The following is a 15032-nucleotide window of genomic DNA, read 5'->3' as shown; positions in this document are numbered from 1 at the left end:
AGCCCAGTGGAGGAAGGATCAAACAATACAACATTCTGAGGATAATTTGGCCAAACCAGTCAAAGCCTTGAAACTCTAAGTTCTTTGACCTGGCAACCCTTCTGCTATAAATTATCCTAACGAAAAACTTCTAGATAATGTATACAAAGACTTTACCATGTGGTTGTGCATTGAAATTTTATTTCTATTGATTGATTGATTGATTGATTGCAGTGCTGGAAATTGAACCCAGGGCTCTGCACATGCTAGCCAAGAGCTCTGCCACTGAGGTATACCCCCAGTCCTTGAAACTTGCATAATATCAAAAACATGGGAATATAGATGAACAAAAGTGGAAGGCTGGTGAAATAAATTGGATGAATCCATGCAAGGGAAGCGCCCTGTACCTTGCTGTTGGAGAGGCTGGGCTCCAGTGTTGGACACTCCAGTGGGAGTCCAGCTCTCTACCCGGCTACTTGGCTGCTCGTGACCACCTGAGCTTCACTACAAAGACAACAGCACCCAGGCCTTTGAGGTGTTGTGAGGATTAAATGGTTTCTCTGTGCAAACAGAAGCACCAGTCAGTGTTTAGTAACAGTGAGGAAGAAGAGGACTATGCAATGGGGTACTATCCAGCTATCAGACAACAAGCATAACATTTTATTAAATAAATCTCTAGTTTTGTCCAAATGGTAAGAAAATGGAATAGAAGCCCATTTCACAGACTGTTAAATTTACCCAAGAGGTGGGATTATGGGGGATTTTTATTTTCTTTCTTGTAGTTTTTTTTTTTTAAATTTACCATTTATCCTATATATAACTTGAAAAGTGAGCCTCAAATGACTGAGAACGGCCTCAAGAGTGAGGGATGACAGAACTGGTTTTTTTCTTTTTTTTTGATAGTGTTTTTTGATAGTGATTCTCAGATTGTTAGAATTCAGGAACCAAGAATAAAACAGCAGGGTTGCCGCATATGACTGTGACACCAGGCATGACAGTAAAACAGCACAGGCATAATTTCATACAAGAAGCAACTCATTACCCCTAGGAAGGAGGAGCCCAACTTCAGAAATACAAGGCTTTCCCACTGAGCCGGTATGAGAAACTCATTACACTCTCAGTTCTCTCTTGGACAACAAAATAATGAAAACTTTGGCTGTGGACAGGCAAGGAGCCAGTGGATGGAGTCTGGCGGTGAGGTGGGGAGACAGGCAGGGAACAGGGGTGCAGAGACCACACAATGGGCACAGTGGCAGGCCTGGCCACTGCCCTTGGCCCCGAGACTAAGTCATCACACTTTCATGGCAGCAGAGTGTGGAGATGTCCAGGCCATGCGTGAGCTAATGGAGATTCCTCAAAATCTCTCGTCTAAGCACAGAAGACATAGCCAGGAACAAGACAGCGATGGTTCCAGCCCTGGGTCAGGGAGGAGACACCTCTGCGATGTGTCTCTTTCACCAATTCCTCGAGGCCAGAGCTGGTTTTGCCCTCCACTCCTGCTCCTGCATCCTGCACAGCTGGTAGAGAATGCAGGCTGAGGATACAACTGCTGGGCCACAAAGACTTCGGGGCCTGGAGGCCCTGCCAAAGGCAGCAGACAGAAAGCCAACAGCTACTGGAACCTGACTGGCTCTCTTGAGGACCTCAGGGCTCCTCAGGAGCAGAGAGAGAGTTCCGGGGTGAATTTCCACCTGTGTATGTATTGGAACGATGAAATAAGACTTTGACATTCATGTGTGAATCTCAAACTTAATTCAGCACTACAAAGGCTAGCAAGATGCAGGCCTTTGATTTGATAATGTACTCAAATCCTTTGCTATTAATCCCATGAATCATACATCTCTCCTCTGAGAGCAAAAAATATGAATATTTTAGCACAAGTGAAGTATCAGGAAAGTAAAGGCTCCTAATTGAGACAAGCTGGGAGAAGTCAAAGCACACCGTAAAGGTTTTAAGCTCAAGGTGGCTTTTTTCCTTCACTCACCCACATTTATATGCGCATTACATTAAACTCAGGAAAATGACCTTGAGGGACACAGGTCTCCCCTTAGCTGCTGTCACTAGAGATAAGGAGCTCAGGAACTTGGAGACATATGTGCTACTGTGCCTCAAGATGTAGCTGGAAAGTCAGCAAAACCACCCTGCACAACAGTGGACACCACCAAACCTACTCAGTGCATCTTTTTCTCAATAACAATGGCTCTCAGCACTTCAGCTGAGATTCTTGGTGTAAATGCTCCACAAAGTCAAACTTGTGGAGTCCTCCAACCTGTAATTATCACGTGGTGGTGGGGAGTCCCTATTTTCCCAAGCAGGTGGATAATGGCTGTGCCTTTAATTACCAAGAGCTCCTCTTATCAGCTTTTTATCTTTCTTCTAGGGAGTAAATTTCTATTTCTAGAAACCTACTATTGCCTTTTTAAATGTAAGATTTGTTTCTTTGTGACTCTGGGGATTGAATCCAAGGTTTTCATACTACATCCCCTGCCCTTTTCATTTTTATATTTTGAGACAGGGTCTCACTTAATTGCCAAATTGCCCAAGCTGGGCTCAAGCTTGTGATCCTCCTGTTTCAGCCTCCAAGAGTGTACCACCCTACCCAGCTGAATGTAAGCCTTTGAGGGCAAGTACCATGCCTATATTCCTGGGCCTAAAAGAGGCCTACACACAATCACTGCTCAATAAATGGCTGTTCAATGCCAGGCATGGTGGTGCACACCTGTAATCCCAGCACCTGGAAGCCTGAGGCAAGAGGATCACTGTACATTTGAGGCCAGTCTGGGCTACATGATGAGTACAAGGCCAGGCTGAACTACATAGCGAAAAGCTGTCTCAAAAAAAAAGGTTGTTCAATTAATAGTATCCAGGTGTTCTACTGGGTGCTTTCTATATAGGCAGCAGACAGCTTTCAAGGTGGCCCCCAACAATGATTCCTTCATCCTGTTATTTTTACCTATGTAGTCATCACCTATACTGATTAATGTGACTAGAGAATTTAGCAATCATGATGGCAATCATTACTAAGTTTATGTTATAAAATACTGCAGTCTCTGTCTCTCTCTCTCTCTCTCTCTCTCTCTCCACAGTCCTGGCCACTATTTTGAATTCAAGCTAACGAATTGGTGTAGATGCTCAACTTTTACACCAGAAAAAGCCTCTAACTAGCACTACCCCACCAAGCTACTCTATGACTCTTGACTCAAAAAAACAGGGTAAGATAATAAATGTTCTAAACTGCTACCTTTGGGAGTCATTTGTTACACAGCACTAGGAAACCAATACAACATAATCCCACACAAGCCTCATCCAATCCCTGTGAGGAAGGTATTTACCAAAGAGTCAGAGGATCCCTGTAATTAAGATGCTTGTGAGAAATGGCTCAGCTAAACACAGAGAAACTGGATACAGACCCAGTGTGGCACCTGCTATCTCACAGAGAACAAAAATCATTGCATTTCTCTTGCTCAAATAAGCCTACCCTTAAGCCTGTTGCTCTGTTATCATTTGGGATTTCAACATCTGGTAATAATAAGAGTAGTGATTATTAAAAATATACCAAGGGAAGCTGTTTTCATAACCCATAAATGTTCAAGGCTTCACGGTCATAGTTTTCAAATAGAGAAATGACAACACACAGGAGGAACAGATAAGTTGAAAGGAGAATCTAAAGGTTAAAACCATGTGTGCGTGCTTTTAGTATTAAAAAAAAAAAAGTCCTCTTGGCAGACGTTGCTAGCAAGGTAGGTCTGTTTTCATTGTGGCAATATTTAGAAAGGCAGAATGTCTTGCAAAATAATTGCTCATTGAGAACACAGATGAGCTTGGAAAACATGAAGCAGTTCTAGGAAAACCTATAGAAACCTGGTTTCTCTGCAGCCCACACTGAAATGGGGGATGGACTCCTTAGAAGCAGGGCTCCGGGGCCCAATCTCTACTACCTTGCAAACATTCAGTAAAAAGTAGTGCGAACCCAGCATCAGTACAAACCCTGAGCCTCCCTCCTATGGAGACATTGTGGAGCAGCTGTGGGAAGCAGTGACTGTGGGCCATACAGGCAGAGAGGAGAGGATGGAGGAACCAGCAGGTTAAACCAGGCAGAGCAGCGGCTCGAGTTCCCGGAGGCTGTCAGCCCGGGTGTGTGAAGGTTGGACTGTGAGCCACGTGACAGCTCTTGGTAACTCCTCAGTGACATGACTGGGTTTTGTGACTATGTCACTTTTTCAAAGAGAAAATAAATGAGAGGACTTAACCTTCCTCATTTTCATGGGGTAAGGGTGTACTGTATATGGGTTTCATTGAGATTAAATTCACATACTCTGAATTTATCTGTTTGAAGTGCAAAATTCGAGGTTAGTTTTTTGCATGTTCTCACAATCGTGCAGCTATAGCCACTGTCAAAGTACATAACCATTAGCAGCCCTCCCCATTCTTCCTTCCCAATCCTAAGCAACACCGGTGTACTTTCTGTCTCTGGATCTATCTATTCTGGACATTTCAAATGAATGGCTCACATGGTGCAGTAAGTACGCTGATCTTCCACACCTGGTTTCTTTCACCTAAGGTGATGTTTTCAGGGCTCATCCATGCCATACTGTGTATCCGTATGTCAGCCCTTATTACTGAATATGTGGACATGCCATATTGTTTCTTAGCTGATGGGTTTGGGTTATTTCACTTTTTCAGCTGTTAGGAACAACACTGCTATGAACATTCACACACACATTCTCGCAGGACCATAGATAATTTCATTTCTTTTGGGCAAAGGCCTAGCAGTGGGATTTCTGGATCATAGAGTACATGTTTAATGTTTTTGTTTTTGTTTTGTCTTTTTGAGACAGGGTCTCGCTATACAATCCAGGCTGGCCTTGAGCTCAATTTGTAGCCTAGGCTGGCCTCGAACTTGCAGTGATCCTCCTGCCTCAGCCTCCCAAATGCTGGGATTACAGGCATGTGCCACCATGCCTGCCTTGTTTAATGTTTTGAGGGACAACCAGACTGTTTATCAAGGCATTATGAAAACTCTCAATGGCAGTGTATGAGGGCATCAATTTTTCTACATCCTCATCAGTACTTGGCTGGAGGTGATGCAAACACTCAAATCGATTGTGATGATGGTTGTACAGTACTGTAAATGACCAAAATCATTGGTTTGTATACATTAACTGGGTAAAAGGTATGGTGTGTGAGTTGTAGCTCACCAAAGCTATTGCTAAAAACAATCAATCAAACAAAAATAGTAAAAGCCAGAGAGAGAAGCAGGAAGAAGAGGTGGCTGAAGACCAGGCAGTCTGAGAGGTTCCATGGGCAAATGCTCTGCAGCTCCTCCATTCATCATTCATTGCCCATTCAGAAAGTGTGCACTGAGTACTCTTATATGCCAGGCATTATTCTAGGTGTCAGTCTACAACAGTGAGCAGAACAAAGGCCTTTCTCTGAAGGATAAAGCATAGTACGGAAATGGGAAGAAGAGGGAAGGGGCTAGATGTGGCAGTCAGGGAAAGACTGTCCTAGGAGGTAGCATCTAAGCCAAGACTGAGCCGAAAGTGGAAGCAAACCATGTACGAGACCAGAAGGAAGAGCAGTCCAAACAGGAAGTGTAGAAAGTGCAAGGGCACCAGACAGTAGAAGACCTAAGCATTTGAGGACCAGTGAGAGGAGATAAGTTGGAGGTCCAGGCCAAGTTGGCAGTTGAAGCCATGGAAAGAGCTTTGGATTTTACCCCCAGCCCAATGAGACTGTCTTAAACAGAGATGGTGGAAGTGATTTATGCTTTAAAAGGATTAACCTATCGCCTGTGGGTGGAAGCAGGAAGTTAGAACTAGCAGGATTTGCCAATAGATCTGGGTCAGATTTTAAAATGAAATGTTTCCATTTATGCTTCTGTCCACATTCAGGATGTAAATTGTAAAAGTAGAGGCTTCAAGCTAATGACCTGATGTGTGTGTTTCTCTGACTATGTGTTTTAGTCAGCTTTATTGAGGTGAACTTACATATAGTAAAGTTTACCAGTTGTAAATGTGCAATTTGGTAAACGAATACAGTGGTTACATGTACCACCTTCATGATGCAGAACACTTATCTCCCTAGAAAGTTCCCTCCTATCCATTTGCCATCAACCCCTTCCTTCCTTCTACCTACAGTTTGTCATATAAATGGAGTTGTATGTCTTTGATGCCTGGCTTCCAGGACAGTGTTTCTGAGGTCCATCTACATTGTTGCATGTATCAGTAACATGTGCTAATGGAATACAATAGACTGTAGTTTGTTAATTCATTTACCATGTAAATGGATGTTTGGATTATTTCAAAGTTTGGCTACGATAAAGTGAGCTTTTATGATCATCTGAGTACAATTAAGCCTAGGTCTACAGCTAACCCATCAAGCTGGTATGTGGTAGGGTGAATCAGAATATTCAGCTCCTATTTTTTGACAAAACCTCAGAGAGCTTGGGGCTGAGGATACAACTCAGTAGCACAGAGCCTGCCTGGCAAGCACAAGGTGCTGAGTTCAATTCCTAGTATAAAAAAAAATATCAGAGAGCTGACACTAGTCCAGGAGGATGAATGAAGTTCACCATTGATTCCATAACACAATAACACACAGTAGATTAAAAATATTTTCAACAGGTACCTTCTGATGGATAATATGATGAATGGAATGAAAGGTTTTACACACCTTATATTTTTATAAGCTTTCAAATTTTCCTGATGACAACTTTTCCTGTTCTATACATATTATTCCAACATCAATTGTACTACATCTTAGAAGATTTCACTTCAGATCATACTTAGTGTTGTCTCAGTCTTTAGACATTCCATTGTTCTGTTTGGACTATTCCCAAGGCCAGTTCTACAGTCACTTCAAATATATGGCATTAAGATCCTTGAATAAGCTGGGGATTTAGCTCAGTGACACAGCGCCTGCCTGGCAAGTACAAGAGCATGAGTTCGATTCCTGGTACTGGAAAAAAACCAAAAAACCCCCCCAAAAGATCCTTGAATAAATAATACTAACTGAACAGCATTGGAAAATCTGTGAATTCATGAAATGCTAAGGAAAACCACTTGAAATAATTTCCCTTGGCTTCTAATTTTTACTAATGTTTCTCCCCTTGTTCTCCACACTTCTCACCTACATGGTGCTGAACAAGGTAATTGTCTCAGGACATATCTAATCAGCTGCTACAATCAAATGCAATTTAACTCGCCATTAGTTAATGGTTCTCTTTATTTGACTAACAAGCCACTTGGAAGCTACATCTATTGGAGATTCATTTTCATTCTTTACATCTGTGAAGAAGTCCGGATGTAATAAGATATTCTGTTTTAAATGTCTCACATTAGCTAATACATTTCATTTAAAATTTCTAATTGCTTGATATGGTTCTATGTTTTCAGAATATTGTGGTGACTGCTTATCTGTTAATGTAGACATATATCATGCTTCTTTCAGCATGCTTACGCAATGCTTTGCTATCCAATTCCATACAAGAAGAGTTCCTGTTCTATTATTGTTCACCCTGCATGTTGGTGTTGCTTCACCCTCTGCCCAATTCTGCTCCTGCTGGTTCTCTCACACAGGCATAGATACTAAGTGCACACCCTAATAATGTCTGTGTACTCCAAATAGTCTCAGTGCCTGCTTCCAAGAGAAGGAGGAGTGTAGGAGTGGCCTAAGAAAGCAGGTGATGTGACGGAACTTGGAAGTAGTGTTATGCTTTGCCACACTAGCACTGAGGCCCTCATCACTGCTCCGAGCTACAACACAGGTATCCCTTAGCACACGGTGATAGATGGTCCAGCTGTTAAAAGTCTCACTTGCAGTGGATTGAGATGGTTTGCTTCTGGAAGGGAATGTATTTGACAATCAAGGAACATGGGTGAAATAATAACTGCAAAAACAAGGGCATGGGGTGACAACTGTTAAAGTCTCCTAGGATGCTTTAGGAACACTATAAAACACTAGGAATGATTGACAGGTAACTCAGAACCATGTATAAAAGTTAGAAAACCTCCCTGACAATATGCAATGGGGCAAACTTCAAGGATTTTTCCTGTAAGTATCATTTTCCTTTTAAATTCACCAATATTTTCCCTGTAGAAACCAGATGGAGCCTGGAGGAGGGCAGCAGACAGTAGAAGACACAAACTCACACAGACAGCCCTATGGCAGCCAGCTCTCCATGCTGGGATCTTTACTAGAACACAGCCTCAAGTACCTTTTATGTAGACAGCTCCTTGGTGAATGAGTTCTTTTCTATCCCTGGGAGAAAAGTACGTTTGAAACAGCATGCATCCACACAGAACAAGCAACAGTATATATTTATAGTTTTGCCCTGGGGCTATGGTAACTGTCAGCATCTGTCATAACACAGCTTGCAGAGATGTGGGCCATCTGGACACACTGAAGAATGTGGCATTGATCTGTTACATCAGTGACATCACACTGATTCAGCAGATGGACACAGAAAGGCTGGTACCTTAGAGGCCTTCACCTGACACATGTGCTTTAGAGGGTGGGAGATGCACAGAAGAACCTGCCACATGAGAAAGATGTTTTCAGGTCCAGAGTTAGGGGTGTGCCAGGACATTATATCCAGAGAAAAGGACAAATGATTGCATCTTGCACCGCCCACCATGAAGAAGGAATCATAAAACCTGAGAAGCCTCTTTGGGTTCTGGACACAACATATCCCACACCTAAAAATACTGGCTCAGCCTGTATACTAGGTGACACAAAGGGCTGTCAGCTGTAAGTGGAGCTCAGAGCAAAAAAGGGTTGCAACAGTCCCACGCTGTAGAATGGCCAATCCTGACATCTGGCTATTTGTACTTTCTCAGTGCCACCAGTATTAGATGCTACATAAAACTTACATCAAACTCCACTGGGAGAATCCCAACACAACCCTCTCCACCATGAAAGCAGGGCCATACAATATGAACCAGAGCTTTATGGACCTTTCCAAAAACACTCTTGATGTCCTACTGGGCCAGATCATAGGACAAGTGACTACACATCAAGTATTACCCATCCAAAAGTAGGTTTTGTCAAACCCAACAAATCACAACATCAGACAGGCAGCAACAGTGCATCCTAGGGTGAAAAGATACATCTGGGACTGAGCACAGTTACAGTCTAAGGGCATAGCACGGTGCATAGTCTGGCAGCCTGGACCCTGTATCCACTGCTATGCCAGCCCCCCTCCCCTAGATCACAATGATGGCTGCAGGCAGGATCCCTTACAAACTGCAGGCCAGGGGAAGGAAAATCTCATATGCGGTTTACAGAGGTTCTGTGAATTCAAGCTGAGAATGGACAGCAGTTGCACTGTAGCCTCACCTGACAGTAGCTTTGATGACAGTGGTGAATGGAAATCTTGTGGGCAGAGCTTTAGGAGGTGTGCTTGGCCATCTGCTTTGTGTGGGCAGAGAAGTTTACAAATTAGGTAATGATGATGGGTGTAGTGATGCGTGGCCTACTTGGCTCACAAGTGGCCTGGAAGAAAAAAGACTGGGGACAGGAGATCCGGGACAGAGGCATGCAATTAGATATATGGATGGAGGCAAAGTATGAAGATTTTTGTATATCATATGTTAACACATACCATGGAAGCAGCAATAATTAAGAAGACAAAAATGTCCTCACCATTCCACCTCAGCTGGACTCTGTCATCAGCCAGAGTACATCAAGTGACCGTGGCGGCAGAGACAGAGGCAGAAAAGCCTAGCGGCATGGGCTCCCACTACAAGGCTGATCTGGCTTCTGTTGTGCTTAATGAGCCCCTGTCTTGGGGTGGCAAGTTGACCACAATGAACCCCTCCACCCTGCCAGAGCTACAATTCATGTAGCTAGCTATGACTAACTCTGACAGGGCTAACTACATTCTGGGTACTGTTTACCTTTCCTTCCTGCTAGACTGCAGTCAGCGCCACTGTTCAACGTTTATCCAGTATCTGATTTACCAGTACTGGATCTCAAGCAACACTGCATCCGATCATGGTCCCAATTTACTTTCTGCAATGGAGGTACAGAAATGAGTCCATGATCACAGGACTGCCTGAGTGAGTCATGCACTGTGTCACCCAGAGCCAGCTGCGCTAGTAGGCTGGAATGGTCTGCCGAGGGCCCAATGGAGCCTGTAGCAAGGACGCAGCACTTTAAGATGGGGTTCACCTTCTGGGATGCCACGTATATCTTCAATGAAAAACCTTTACATGGTGCTGTGACTCGGCCCTGCAGGATTAAAGGTTGTTGTCTCTAAAGAGGTGAATCTTCCACCAGAGGACTCAGCAAGAATCCTATTGAGATGTCGGCCACAGCTGCCACCTGGACACTTTGGGTGCTTTATAACAGAGGCCCAAAGACAAGAAGGAGTCACCATCTTGGCCCGGAGAACTCTTCTGGGTGTCTTTTAGCACTTGTTGCTCCGTTGGGACAGCAGACAGGCAAGCAAAGTGCAGTAACCCTGGCTTGGTAAGGGCCTGGTGTTAAGGCCCAGAATTTTCAGGTACAAGATGTCAAGTAAGCCCTAACTGCAGTGGAGGCGTGGGCAGACGGAGGGGAATGTAGAATGGATGACAAGGAGACGATGTGCACCAGTGTTGACTCCAAGAGAACCATGGCACTGACTTAGTCTGTCCCATCACCTTCCTCTTCTGTTTCTACCAGAATCCTGGAGCGGCTACTCCTGAAATTGACCTGTTGGGAGGAAAAGGGGTTTTCCCAAGATTAGAGCCAGCCTTCAAGAGCAGACTGTAGCAACCCCTCCTTCCTTCATCCTCCTGCTCTCTGCCTTTCTTTCCTCTTTGGACAAATACGTCCCCAACTCCCCACTGAGCAGCCACAAATATGAGCCAAATAAGGAAACTACTGTCACTTTTTCTGCACCGCGCTGCAGGTGGGATGCGCCGCGGTCCTCAGGGTCCGTGGGCTCGGTCGCAGGGGCCTGGGAGTTGCCAGCTGTGCTAGTGGGGCAGGCGTGGGGAAGCCTCTCCTCTGTTGTGTTTTGCTTTGTCATGGGTGGGGAGGCAGGCAAGGACGTTACTACATATCTCAAATTTTTACCTGGTTTCTAATAAAATACTCTTTCTGGTTTTTACTTAAGTACCCTTCACTCTCCTCCCTCCTCCATGGGTCCCAGTTTGAGTTCAGGGGGCTGGGGCTGAAGACATCTCGGAGATCTTGGAGGGTGGACAGAACGGGGCGGGGCGGGGCGGCGTTCAGAACCCAGACTTTCCCCATCCGTTGACTGAATTCTCCCCTGGAGAAGTGTAGCACCGTACCGGCCAGCGCTTCTACTGTAACTAAAAAGAATGGAGCGCAGGGGCGGCCTTTGTGGGGACAGAGGCTCAGCCGAGCTGGCCAGGACGCCAGATCTCGCGCCCCTCGGACACCCGGAGCCGACCAGCTGGATTACCAGCAGCTAGGCGCCGCTAGGGTGCTCCGCACGCCCCAGAAACGTCTCACCTTTGCCCCACTTCCAAGCCCCGCCCTTAGCTTTCTGCTGTTCTTATTGGCTGCGCGGCCGCCCAATGGACAGGTGGGAACGGCTAGCTCGCGCCTCAGCCCCTCACCCGCTGTCGTTCGCGCGTCTCGCGAGAGCCGACTACCCGTGTGGCAGCGCCGCCGAGGTCGGAAGGTTGAGGTGGAGGGACCACTGTTCTGGTGGCAGCAGAGACCATGTTCCGGGCAGCAGTTCCGGGGCGGCTCCGGCGAGCGGTGAGTCCGACGGAGGCCGAATGGGGTCGTCCCGACCTCATTTGCAGTCCGCATGAGGGTCTCGCGAAGGTCAGCGGCCCAGCGTGGGACGCGGGCCCAAGACTTTGTGGCCTGCCCGGGACTTCTTCCGGGCGCCTGCGCGGGTCAGGGGCCGCGGCTCCTCCTCCTCTGCTGACCCCGCCCACCCAGGGCTCCTTCTGGGGACCTGCGGGCACCTGGGTCCCCGCGCTGGGTGACAAGGGGTCGGGAGGCCCCTGCAGGGTCAGAGCCCGGTCCGCGGGATCCTGGAGAGACCATCCCCGGCCGGAAGCGCACGTCCAGGGTGAGGGTGGCGCGTGACCCACACTGGCTGTGCCAGCCAACCTGCTTCTGGAGCATCAGGTTGTTGGTTAAATAGCCAGGGCACTGTTGACAGTGGCAAGTGTCTTGATGCTTTGGGGAGTGCCAGATGCAAGTGCGGTACAATTCTCTCCCCCTTGGGAGGACTCGCGAGACGCAGCTGCTGGGGGTAAACAGCAAATTCTGGTAAACTGACCAGTTGCAGTTCAACTATTTACATTGAAGCTTCTCTACATTTTTCTACTTTACATTTCGGTAAGGTGAGAAACAGGACTGCCAACCTTAGCTTAACATTTTTTGTTATTTTGCAATTCGTCCCTTTTTCGGGGGGAGTGCAGTTTGCAGTTCACTGGTCTTTGTGGATGTTCGTAGACATCCTTTTTTTTCCCTTTCTCTTGTGCTTATTCCTTGTTCCGTAAAAAATCCTGACTGTGCGTCTCTTAAAAGTTCAAGGCCACATTCTTCGGGTCAGAGTCCTGTCTTTCCTCCACGAGATTTTGTTTTTTCCTCTGAGAAAGTAGACATAAGCAAGTTAGAGTTCTGTTGCTTTGGGAAAATTCCAGGAACCAGAGCCAGACTTGCAGGAGAATACTTGCCTCTGCAGAAGTTGCAAGGCACTTACCTTCACGGGAAGTTTACATGTCTGGTGTAATTGTGGTAGGGGAAATTTAAAACTCAGTATTTTCGTAAAATTAACACAAAAGGGAATGGTTACTTTAAGTAACTCTTACTATCCACATGGTTGTCCAGTATCGACAGTTTCCAAACCTCTATTGTGTCTTGTTCAGGACCTTGACCTTGACTTACTTTTAAAGTTTGGAGTCAAGCTTAGTAGAGGAGGTTCTCTAAAGTCATTAGGATATTTTACAAGTTTTCATTTCAAGCAGGTAAGAAATAGTGGGAATACTTCTAAGATGGACCTAGATATACATAATACATATTTAGCTTCTTAAATTTAGAGTTTCAAACTCAGAAAAGCTTCAACACAGTACAAAGAATTCTCAAAACCCTTTCCTGAATTTCACCAACGCATAAAAGTTAGGCATATTTGCTTTCTCTTCCTACATAATACAGACTACTGTATTATCTTTCTGAACTATTTGAGAGTATGGTGCAGACATGCCCTTTACTCTTAGATGATGTAGAGTTTAAGAGAACAAGGAGGTTCACTTCCTCACTACAGTGTAGTTGGCAAAATCAGAAAGTTTAACAATGATACAATACAGTTTTCTATTTAGAGACTTACAGATTTTGCTAGTTGTCTTGTTAATATTGTTTATAGCAATTTTTCCTGTTCTGGTCTAAGATGGTCTAGATACCTGGCATGTAGTTTTAATGTCTCTTAAGTCTTTATTTAAAGTTCCTCAGCCTTCCTTTGGCTTTGATAACTTTGACGTTTTTGAAGAGTACAGCCCTGTTTTGCACAGTTACCCAATTAGTTTTAGTTTCCCTCGTAATTAGACTCAGGCCCTGTATTCTTGACCGGGGTATCACAGAAGTGATCTTGCTATTCTCAGTGTACCATGTTAGGAGGTGTCTGATAGGTTAAGTTATTTAGTTTATGAGTTGTTTGCCAGGTTTCTTCACTCTGAAGTGATTACTCCTCCCTTTGTAATTTTTAACTACTAGGTGGGAAAATACTTTGAGACTGTAACTTGTTGTATGCTTTCACTGGGTAGTCTTAGCATCTGTTGGTCATTCTTGCCTGAGAAATGATTACTATGATGCAAAATGGTGATTTACTAATTCTATCATTTCTTCTACATTTTTTAGTATTGTATTCTAATATATCATGCTGGCAAGCCTTTTAGAGATGAGTGCCCAAACTGCAACCCCAAACCCACTTATTTATCACAGAGTGCCAACTCTGCAGTTAAACCTGAATAGTGAAGTTTTTGCTTAGAAAAAGCAACTTACACATTAATATCTTTTGTCTTGTAAGAAAAACAACATGTGTGCCATAGGTTCGCCACCACTGTACTATATGGAAGAACATCCCCTTCTTGTTTATTTACGTATTTATGGACTCAGGTATCCATATTTAACAGGTTATCATCTCGTACTACCTTTATTTACTTTAATGCTCAGGTTGTCTCATATTTGAGAAGTGGAAACTTACTGGCCATTGTTTATGGATATATTTATGATATAAAATCAAAATGGCTTATCTCAAACCCCTACTTTTGAAATTTAAACAATTTTTTCTGTAGCTAGCTGGTTTTATTTAGGAAGAAGATACATTTTAAAAAATCAAATACAGTCTTTTACTAATAAAGTTAGGAACTCACTTTACAAGAAAGGTTACCTTCAACTGTTACCACAACATTGTGAATATATGCTGGACATGGTGGTGCCCACCTGTAATCCCAGCGCTCAGTAGGTTGAGGCTGGAGGATCTCAGGGAGTTCAAGGCCAACCTGGGCCAGGTAGTGGATTCAGGACCAGGCTGAACTACATAGTGAGACCCTGTCTCACATTTTTAAAAAAATGTGACTATAGTTAACACTACTAAACTTTACACTTAAAAATGATTAAGATGGTAAATTTCGTAGCTTTTTAAAACCATAATTTAAAAAAAAATTAACCATAGGCTGTTAGAATGTTAGTACTGTAACTAAATTCAGTTTCCAGTTTGGACTGATTTGTGCTACTGAGCATTGTCCTTCATCTTTGAAAGTGGTCCTCAACGTTGTCTGTTAACAAATTGTTTTTTTTTCTTCTTCTTCTTCTTCTGTCTACACTACAGAGCCACAGAGCACATTAAGAGTAATACAGGAGGGTAGGTGTTCACAGTTAGTTAGCATCCAGGCGGAGTACTAGTTCAATTGGAATTATTTTATTAATGTGTTTTTAAAAAATGATTTGTTGACTGATAAGATGCCAAAAGCATTTTATGTTGAGAGAAAGCAGCAGCTTTCAGGGTTGTTGATACTGTGTCCCTTGGCAGATAGGACTGTCTATCACGTTTGAGAAGCTGCGAAATTGATATGAAGGAA

General features: G+C 44.3%; 1 protein-coding gene and 1 long non-coding RNA gene across 2 annotated transcripts in view; one reads left to right on the top strand and one right to left on the bottom strand.

Moving 5' to 3' along the window:
- Positions 1 to 7188: 7188 nt before the first annotated feature.
- Positions 7189 to 11639, bottom strand: LOC102016767. The gene is made up of 2 exons (XR_262517.2): positions 11553 to 11639; positions 7189 to 10677 (listed from the first exon to the last, which is right to left on the bottom strand). It is a non-coding gene; the product is annotated as an uncharacterized LOC102016767 (long non-coding RNA).
- Etfa (electron-transfer-flavoprotein, alpha polypeptide) overlaps positions 11561 to 15032 on the top strand; it is a 59066-nt gene continuing 55594 nt past the window's right edge. The window contains exon 1 of the mRNA XM_005393471.2: positions 11561 to 11697. Coding sequence (XP_005393528.1) covers positions 11659 to 11697 — 39 coding nt within the window. The 5' untranslated portion in view covers positions 11561 to 11658. The remainder of the gene's footprint in view (positions 11698 to 15032) is intronic.

Source organism: Chinchilla lanigera, unplaced genomic scaffold, assembly GCF_000276665.1.
Source record: "Chinchilla lanigera isolate Chin_1 unplaced genomic scaffold, ChiLan1.0 scaffold00049, whole genome shotgun sequence".
In the NCBI taxonomy this organism is placed as follows: Eukaryota; Metazoa; Chordata; class Mammalia; order Rodentia; family Chinchillidae; genus Chinchilla; species Chinchilla lanigera.
This window is presented reverse-complemented; position numbering and strand designations above follow the sequence as displayed.